The following is a 10300-nucleotide window of genomic DNA, read 5'->3' as shown; positions in this document are numbered from 1 at the left end:
TCGAAAATGTTGCATGCCTTTAGCCATAGCGCGGCCCACTTTTTTTCAAACGTTCGCCTCCAAAAGTTGGTAAATATGATGCTGCCCGGTGCTCACCGCAGCTCGGTTCCTGACACACCCCGCACGTGCAGATAATAAATGTAGCTGATTTTGTGTACTGTGTCACCCTGCGTGTATATGTGTACACTGTATAGAACCTATACTACGATTCCTTTTGTTCATAGAATCTATTATTATGAAAAATAATATATTGTATGTCCTCTGTTTTTTAAAAAAAAATTGTGCAAGGATGTAGCTACATTTATTGCCAGTTATATGATATGTCAAAAAATCAAGTGCTACAAGTTTAAGTTCTATTGTTACCATTTCTTATACTAAATGAATCATGGGAACAGATCTCGATGGACTTTACTAGCTTTCCTACTACATCGAGTCATATAAGATATGATTTAGATGATAGTGGCCACTTTATTAACAAGCCTATTTCATTCCTTGTGAGAAGCCATTGATATCTTAGCAAGCCACACACTTATTTGTCAAGAAAATTTTTGTGCCACCATGGTGTAAGAATATGGCACAGCAGAAAAAGAGACAACAAGAGAAAGTACACTAGACAATGCAATAGAGAGAATGGAGAGAATTTTAAAATTCTGATTATACCAAACAAGAGATAGGTACAATATGATGGTGATGTCCACCTATGTGCTCTAGTGTAGAGCTTAGATGAGGATCTATACATACTCTGGAAGGAGTGTGTACTGAGAGTATAGGGAATATATGCTCACAAGCATTGGATGCCTTTGCTTGTGCCAACTATGTCCATTTATAGTGCTACAGGTAGTGCAGTGGACGCGTCCAGTACGTGGGCGGCCCTGTTGCATTGACGCGGCTCACCACCCGCGTATTCATAACGTGTCCCAACCGACTACCGCCCACTAATGTGATGAAATTAGTATCCGATGGAATATTTCAAGGAATATTTCCTATACCTTTTCAGGCTGGGGCTATACCCCGGACCCCAGCTAATGCTTGTACCTCTCATCATCTCCTAACCATCAACATCACAACTACGATCCCTTTCAGCATCTAAGTTGGGGGTCCCACTAAAGATATGTGCACCAATGGCTTCTCCTCATAATGGGGGCCGTACAAATGTGCACCGTACATCAATGTGAGATACATGTTGAGGCGGGCACTGAACATTATATTTCACTGAACATTATATTTCACAGAGATTCAAAGTTTTACAGCCTTTTTTGGCACCTAAATAGATTCCAATAGGAAAAAAGAAGTGACTAACAACAACATTTTACTTAGAGCCTATGTTTCCCATCAACCAAAACTTTGGGATAAATACATTCACCTTCTACAACTTGCCTACAACAACACACCTCACTTAGCTATTGGGTGAGCACCATTTAAGATTATTTATGGGGTAAGGCTTTACCCATTTTGAATACATTCCTTTCTCATAGAATCCTAGTTGGTGATTTTGTAAAAGATTTTGATGCTATATTCAACAAGCAACACGTCAATCCCAAGAGCAATATGCTAAACAGGCAAATAAGAAGAGAAAAGATATATCATTCAAAGAAGGTGGTCATATTCTCTTAAAATTTGAGAAAAGGAGACTCAAGAGTGTAGAGAAGAATCCAATGTGAAATTGGCACCAAGGTGTTATGGACCATTTAAGGTTATTTAAAAAATTAATAATCTTGCTTATCATTTAGATATGCCATCACCACACTGGAACACACACGATTCCTTTCAGAATAGCTTGTTGGAGGACCACTTCCTACACAACCAGTCTATGAAGAGATACCACTTATTGTTGATCAAGAAGAATTACTTGAGCATGCTAACACTATTAGTCCAGCACACCACTAGATGCCCAGGTAATGTTTACACAAAATATCTTTTGACCTTTAAATTGCAATGGATTCCTGAGATTTTTTTTCATTTCTAGCCCAAACCTCTCATTTTCTCATGTAATCAAACATGCAACTAAGGTCAGTTATTACTAACTCAAGTAAGAGAGAATTTTAGATCTCATCCCTCTATGGTTATTCGGGGATGCCTCCAAGGGTGACCATTGTACCATGTAAACAGGTTGGTATCGTGGGTGAGACCACTTAATATTGGATGACATTATTTGTATATGTATTTGGAGCTATGCTAGTGTTATTGGTTTTGTGGGTGATCTTTGTGTTAAATACCAATTTATTTTATGTTTATGCCTATATTGCGATGTCATGTCAAGATTAATTGTGTGGATTCCAATTAATCATTGTAAGTGACGCGACGACAATTGTGAGATAGGTGATGAGTGATGACAATGCACTGCATTGATGAGATGGTATGTACATAGCGTGTGAACACCCACTATGGTGGCATACAAAGTAATATTTTGGTTGGCCATTTGCCACATTTTTGGATTTCATATTATTTTTCCCATTTTATATGGTTGGGATGTGGATTCCTAAGCTTGCATGCTTTACTCATTTATTTATGCAAAAACCTTATATGCATGGACATATGGTTATCTGTGTAAAAGGGAAGCCCAATTTGACAAAGAAAGCTATTATATGCATGGACATATGGTTATTTATGTAAAAGGGAAGCCCAATTTGACAAGAAAAGCTATTATTGGCTCTTTGGGCTAATTTTTGCAATATGGTTTTAAATAGCCACGTAAGAAGAGGGAGCCTCTCACATTTGGGGGGGGAGAAAGAGAGAGAGAGATTTCACCCACTTGTTCTTTTTGTTCGTGCTTTATGTTAGGTTGATTAATTTGCTCATGTCAATTCAAGCTATGGTTGTAGACACATATGTGGTTGATTAATGTCTCCTTGTCAAAGATCCTATCAACCAAACCATGAGTACTAAGGAAAAAACACGAGAGAGAGAGAGAGAGAGAGAGAGAGAGAGAGAGAGAGAGAGAGAGAGAGAGAGAGAGAGAGAGAGAGAGAGAGAGAGAGAGAGAGAGCGAGGGGGGGGGAGGGAGGCTTGTGTGTATGTGCACATAGACATGTGTGCTTCTTAGCATGATTTCAGTCCCATTTGAGGGCTTACATTTCTATTATTTCTAAGCCTATAAATCTCGCATTTCTCAATTTAACACTTATCTTTTGATTGAGCCACCTTTACATTATTACAAGCTGACAAAATAACAAAGTTTTTATCAAAGACGATGTAAAAGATTTAATTATTCTAAGTATTGTTATAAATTTCCTTTATTCAAGTTAGTTGTATGTTTACAAGTAATAAGATAAGAGTTAGTTATTCTAAGTATTATTATAAATTTCCTTTGTTCAATTTAGTTGTATGTTTACTTGTATGTTTACAACAAGTAATAAGATAAATCGTGTCAAAATGAATGGTTGACTTTATGTCAATTAAGAATAATGTGGTAAGATTTCACATATCTCAGAGCTTGGATACATGCATCCATAAAAAATAAGAAGTTGCATGTGAATAAAGTGGCAAAGATTCGCTTCTAGCGGATGTGTTGTCATCACAAGAAAGATAGTAGGATCCTTGATAGACATTTGAGAAATCGAGAAACAGTGTGAGGGAACCGAGGAGAGGGGGGCTCGAGATGATATAACCAAATGACATATACTTGTAACTTGTAAGCAATGTATAGTTTAAACTTCTCAAGGAGAAATCACATTAAATGAGACATTAAGTTACAAACAAGATGCAATTTTAATTGTTTTAAAAAGTGTTCTTTCCCTAATAATGTATGTTTTTGCAAGTTCATCCATAATGGAAGGATGATTATGGATCTTGGGATAACTACTCGTAAAAAACCATCCCATTTGCTAACAATAAATTTACTTTAACCTGATTACTTGGCAAGAATATGCTTATACACTCTTAATTATGGCCTAACCATAAAATTTATACATTTGTAACCTTTTGCAATGGTTTTGGTGGATTAAAATATTTCGTCTTTATGGATGACTAAGTCAATGCCAGTCAAGATTGAGAATCAACCAACGTGGATTACACATAGTATTGTTTAATCACAAGAAAATCCCATCTTGTTGGTGAAAAGGATTATTTTTCTATAGATAATGAACTATAGTAATTTTTAACCAACCACATTCACGAACAAGGACATTAATTCTAGTTGTTAATTTTCCATTAGTGATTATAACACCAAGAAATGAGGGTGTAAACCACCCAAAATAGCCATTTCAAAATTGTAATCATTTCTTGAAACAATTCAAGGTCTTTGAATTGGTCTAAAAGTTAGTCTGGGAGCTATTATAGCCCCTGTGTGCTTATTGTTTTCACACCTGCATGACTACACGTCCCCATGGAGCTATTATAGCCCCTGTGTGCTTATTGTTCTCACACCTGCATGACTACACGTCCCCATGGGGCTATTTCATCAATGAAAGTGCAATCTTGCCCATCCATAGGACAAGAGAAAAGCCCCTAATATATAAGGTCAAAACTTTAGGGCACTACTAAGCATATCCCTCCAACCTCATTGTCTTGTCAATGAGAATACGAGGTTATACATGAAGTTAAACCTAGTATAATATTGAAATGCCTTGGGGTTGGAAAATATCAAGAAGTTCAACCTAATACAATACTAGAGAATGCCTTGGGGGTGGAAAATATCAAGAAGTTCAACCTAATATGATACTACAAAATGCCTTGGGGTGGAAAACTCTCACAACAAAAATGCTTCTGGCCCCTTGGGCTACTCAAGGCATGGCTCCTTTACCCTATGGAGCCTCACACTCACACTCACACTCACTCTCTCACTTCTACTACACTTTTTTCAAAAGAAAAGACAAGTAGGGGTAACTTTGGCCCTACCAAACAAAAGAAATGGAAGGGTTTTTTTTTAATTCCCTAAGAAAACTAAAAAAAGCATGGAAAAATAAAAACTTATAACTTGGTGAGTCGGGGTCCTTTAATCTTTTTTATTTTTTATTTTTTACATTTTGGCTTGAAAGCAGCAAGTACAACTTGTTTTCACCCACACACACAGTGCCATCGCTCACACAGGGGAGATTCAAACCGACAACTTGGGGACTCTCGAACTCCATTAAAAGTACTTCTTGTTTTCACCAACAGCCATCACTTGCATAAGGGAGATTAGAACCCACAACTTGGGGACTCTCGAACTCCATTCTAACCCCGCTGCATGAACAAACCCACATCCTGAGGACTCTCGAACTCCTTTCTAATCACTGCACTAACACTCGATCGGCAAGGGGGGGGTCCTTTTATTTTATGAAATAGAAGAGATGAAAAGGGTTCAGTTTTGTTTCAGAGTTTTGTCCCCCTTTTTCTGAAGGGTTCTCCAGGTCACTGTGTCTCCCCATGGACCTTCCACATGGGATCTTGTAACATCATTTTCTTTTAATATATTCCGCTGTTTTAACTAAAAAAAGCACGGTAGCAGCAATCAACGTATTTTCTTGATGTGTGGGTCTTTTACCCCGCATGCATTTGGAGCGTTAATGATAAGATGGTATTTAACCGAGATCAAAAAGCATAATTACCACGCTATTATGGGCTCTTGGTGTTGGTGGTGGTGCACACAAGCAACACCAAACAAGGTTCTGTTGTCTTGACTGTGGAGACCCAGTTCACTAATTACTACAAAACCTCGGTTAGCGCGCGCGCACACACAGAGTCCGGTCGTTAGCCAAAAACAGTTGTCCGGGGACCAATATTAATGCCAGCCATGGCCCCAGGTAGCTTTCAAGTCGCGCATCTCCATGCCAACCAGTTAATACACACGCATTGAAACTTTGACAACCAATTTGTTGCCCAGAACCTGACATAGACCACGAGCCAAGTCACTATTATTGAATTAATTAATTATTAAACTTGCCTAGTTTAACAAGTGCCAAGATACAAAGGCTTGGCCAAGGGTTATTATCAGGGCTGAAATTTGAAGGCTAACCTTCAATTTTAAGGCCATAATCTACGTTGACCTTCAAAGTATTTCTGTTTGCCTCTAAATTTTAGAGAAATTTTTTAATAGTGGCCAAAATTTAGAGAAATTTTCAAAATAGTGGCCATCAATAGCCTTCTTTTGCAACCCTATTTTCTGACATGCCTCTCTAGAAGGTTCGAAGGGCTTTGATGCCCCCTAAAGGCTTCAAATTCGGCCCCTATCATTTCTTCTTTTGATGTTTAATGTTCATTGATTGTATCTAACATATGTAAATTATTATCTATATATGAAGATCAATTATTAAGTGATGTAGATCCAACTATCCACCTTCATTAAAAACTAGACCAATTAGTTCCAATTCTACATGCTTTGGGATTTTAACAAACTTGGCATGGCATCAACTACGTTAAATTCATCTTCATGTCCCTTGTTTTAATGGCTATCACACCACATTCCCCAACTAGGGGCACACACTTGGCATTATTAATATATTACTCTCGATAAATTTTGTTTTGATATCCATGGGATGAACTTGTATAAAGTATGATCAAATTGCCCTCACTTGTGATCATTATTGTATTTAAGGCAAACCTTATTGTGCCCACCCTTATGTCATCCATGTATGATGTGAAAGGTATGCCCATCATGACATGCAGACATGGATTAGAGTCTCCATTCTGTAGGGATTTTAGGGTAATGGATATTTCTCAACTGGGTTAAGTGTATATGTGCAATTCTACCAAGGTGATGTGCTCTCTCTCTCTCTCTCTCTCTCTCTCTCTCTCTCTCTCTCTCTCTCTCTCGTAAAGGCCATGATTGGCTAGTGCGAGGGCCCTTGTAAAGGCCATGATCCACCCGAGTTCAAGTCCCACCATTGGTCGTATATGCCTTCGTGTTGCATTCTACCGACGTTAATACCCCCCTCTCTCTCTCTCTCTCTCTCTCTCTCTCTCTCTCAGAGCGCACAATTTGTGCGCGACCCAAATTAGGAACACATGCGAAAGGATAGATCACAAGTTTCTTGAACTTCGGTTCTATCATACTGGGTATATATGGTCCACTATCTCAGCTGTATGATAGCCGTTGCTCGCACCAAGTAGTATACCAAAGTTGGCCCAATAAAAAAAAAATATGTAAATAAAACAGCAATGGTATTGATGCTCAAATTTGCATTCTAAAGTCTGAAATCCTACTTAACTGCCTGGAGGTCACTAATTTTTGCTTACACGAGCAAATCTTAATGAAATACAAAAGTTGACTCTACTAACCTGAGATTAAGAGACTCTTAAAAGTCAATTGATAGGGTATCATACAGATATACAATGAAGCCTGAAGGCAAGGGCAAGGTTCTGCGCAAGAAAACGCAACATAGCCTGATACCATCTTTGCATGCCACCTCATCTAGAGCAACACCATAACGAAGAGTTGGTGTTGTGATGGATTCATTATGCCGTGTTGTGATCGAGAGTCGGCGACCAACTCCTTAACACTGGGCATATCAGAGTGTTTCTATCCAGAGGTAAGAACGTGATCATGTGCCTAAAACACCGAAGCGTGCACATTTGTAAGTGGCAGCCTGTTGTTGCTGCTAATGAAATCATCTGTAGTATCCCTACCACTAAAACCTCTAAAGAATCTTTCTTCTACATCTACAGAGCACTTGTCTTGCTCCATGCTGCCCTTCCTTTCTAGACCACCTTTTGGTGGAAGAACTTCATTGCCATTGGTGGCTTTCTCCCCTTTGTTTTTTCGGTTGAGCTTGCCGCTGCTAAATACTCTCTCTCGCCAGTTCCCATTCGGCAGCCCGAGACCTGATGTGATAACAGGCTTGCAATCTTTCATGGAAGTTTTCCGGTCTTGCAAGGTCTTCAGGATGAGAGTTTTGAGAAAATTCATCACCTGTACAGCATGCATCAATGCCGTCAATGGATCCGACATCTGCAAAAAGAAAAAAAAAAAGGGGTTGATGAGTGTGTGTAGAAATCTACTACAAGATGGAGTGCTGCACATCAATCACTCCCTCCAAAACACCAGTGCAAAGGAGGGAGGGATGCAGGAAGGGGGAGGCGCGCCGCGGGGGGTTGGGGGGTGGGGATGGGGGGGTAGGGTAGGGTGGGGTGGGGTGGGAGAGATCCTTTGGCATGAAAGTTTCTATGATGCATATTTACCTGGGTCATATTGGGTGCAAACACCATAGCAACATTTCGAGCATTCATCTTGTTGGCCTCTTCTTCTTGTACCACATCAGCCATCAAGTTCACCGCCCAATCCAACAAGGCAGCTTGGGTAGGTGGCAACATCTTAACCAATGCAAGGCATTGCTCCTCTGAATTGCATTGTAGCAACTGTTCAGGTGGGAGCGAGTCCAATACGCCTCGAGGTAATTCACGGAGCCACGCCTGGAATCCAAATTGCAGAGGGAAAAGCTTCATAATGGATATGTGGGTGCAATGGCATGCCATGCTTCAAGAGGGAAATAACACTTGAACAACATCAAAATGAATTAGCATACCTTGATAAGACCTGCCAAACAGTGTACATCAATGTTGGTGGGAACATTGCCCTTATTCAACTGATCTCTAACATGCTCTTCTTGGCTGTTCTCTGGATTAATTCGGAAAATGCCTTCAGCCTGCATAAAAGAAGCAAATCAAAGTGAGCCTACTATTTGAAAACTGAACTAGCATATGTGAAGAGGTGAGAGCTATTCACAGTGAGTGCATTCAATGGACATTGCAACCCTGCATTGGACTTCAAAATGGAAGGCCTGCAACACACAGACAGATGAGAATTCTTGTAGGATCACCTTAAGACCTCCTTGATCACATAGCCTTTCTTGGAGCAGTAGCAGAATAGTAGGAACACTGTTTCCATGTCTGTCATAAGAGCACTGCATGGACTCTGCAGAGACTCCAAATACACTGGCACTGCCAAAAAAGCAAAAAAGCAAAAAGCAGCCAAGACCTGTTAGCTCTCGAAGTAGAGAAAGCAAAACGCTCGTGTGCATAGTCCCATAGCCAGGCACGCACCTGGCACTCGGAACCCTGCGTGGAATCTCCAGCTCGAACTCCACAGGCAACCCCAGGAATCCATTGAAGCGGTCGAAGGTCACATGCGTGACGTGTTGCACGTTGGTCGGCCACCCAATGTCCATCTTGATGTCGTCCGGCGGTGAGTGGCAGGTCAGCCCCGAGCGCCGGAAGGCCGCCAGAAGCAGCGCCAGCACAGAGAGCTGTGCCTGCACTTCGCTTTCGGCGGTGGCGGAGGCGTTTCCCGTCAGCTGCCGCCTCGCCTTCTGGTGTTGTGGATACTGTGCTTCTCCTGGTTTCCCCATCTGATCCGGAGAGTGCAGCATGAAGGGAGACTCCCCTCCTCCACCTGTGGTTGAGCTGCTGGGGGAGCTTGTGAATTCCATAGCTCTCACGCCATGACGGAAATCCTTTGATGACAGGAGAACCTCTGTCATCCTTCGCTCCTCTGCTGACACTGAGCTCAGAGGGAAAGCCTTTGATGGCCTGTTTACTTCCTTATTTTGTCTTAGATTTGAAGAAGGGGAACCAGCTTATAATAGCACCACAACCGTCGCAATGGAAGCTTTTCTTCACTGTGGGCAGCTTAAACCTGAGCAGCAAGCAGCTCAGAAGAGACTCTGAGATGAGAGCAGAGAAGAGAAGCAGGAGGAGGAGAAGAGGGAAAAGAGGCGTTTTGATGACGACGATGGTGCTTGAATTGAATTTCTAGAAAGAGACGAAGCTAGAGAGAGAGAGAGAGAGAGAGAGAGAGAGAGAGATGATTTCTAGAAAGAGAAGAAAAAGCAAGAGAGAGAGACGGAGAGAAGAGAGAGAGAGAGAGAGAGAGAGAGAGATGAATACATTTAGAAAAAAGAAAAAAACTAGAGAGAGAAAGATGCAATTTCTAGAAAGAGAAGAGAAAGCTAGAGAGATATCTGTCCACGTCACGCCTTCGCCCTCCCACGCGGGCAAAGCCCACCTCATTTAGCACAGTCCATGTCAAAACTGCCACATCAGCACCATCCACATCAGTATTAAACACGTCATAGAATCCACGTCCACGTCGAGCCGCCCACATCGCGTCACGCCCTAAAGAGAGAGCGTCATGCGTGGGTGGTAGCCCCTGAAGGCGGCCATTTATGAACGCATGTTGGCAAGCTGTTTTTCCTGCCAAATTTAGCGGGCCCTTTGACCACCCACGTTCCCACCACGCTCGAGTCTCAACTTCCCTAACCCCACCCCTAACTTTGGTGGCAATTTCCCCACGTTCTCAGCTTACCAAATCCACACCCCTCCAACTTTAGCAAGCCCTTCAAAGCGCCGCATGATTGCACCTCTTATATTTGTCCCTCTATCTAGG

The 10300-nt window shown here is 41.3% G+C and overlaps 1 protein-coding gene across 1 annotated transcript; it reads right to left on the bottom strand.

Moving 5' to 3' along the window:
• Positions 1–7061: 7061 nt before the first annotated feature.
• Positions 7062–9619, bottom strand: LOC147623250 (rho GTPase-activating protein 5-like). The gene is made up of 5 exons (XM_086821831.1): positions 8959–9619; positions 8736–8856; positions 8442–8561; positions 8098–8328; positions 7062–7867 (listed from the first exon to the last, which is right to left on the bottom strand). Exons 1-5 carry the CDS (start codon positions 9393–9395, stop codon positions 7469–7471), a joined length of 1308 nt encoding a protein of 435 aa, XP_086677957.1. The 5' UTR covers positions 9396–9619; the 3' UTR covers positions 7062–7468.
• Positions 9620–10300: the final 681 nt, after the last annotated feature.

Source organism: Cibotium barometz, chromosome 27, assembly GCF_041138505.1.
Source record: "Cibotium barometz isolate CiBa-2024 chromosome 27, ASM4113850v1, whole genome shotgun sequence".
Classification (NCBI taxonomy): domain Eukaryota; kingdom Viridiplantae; phylum Streptophyta; class Polypodiopsida; order Cyatheales; family Cibotiaceae; genus Cibotium; species Cibotium barometz.
Note: the sequence above shows the minus strand (reverse complement) of the source record. Positions and strands in the feature narration are given on the sequence as shown.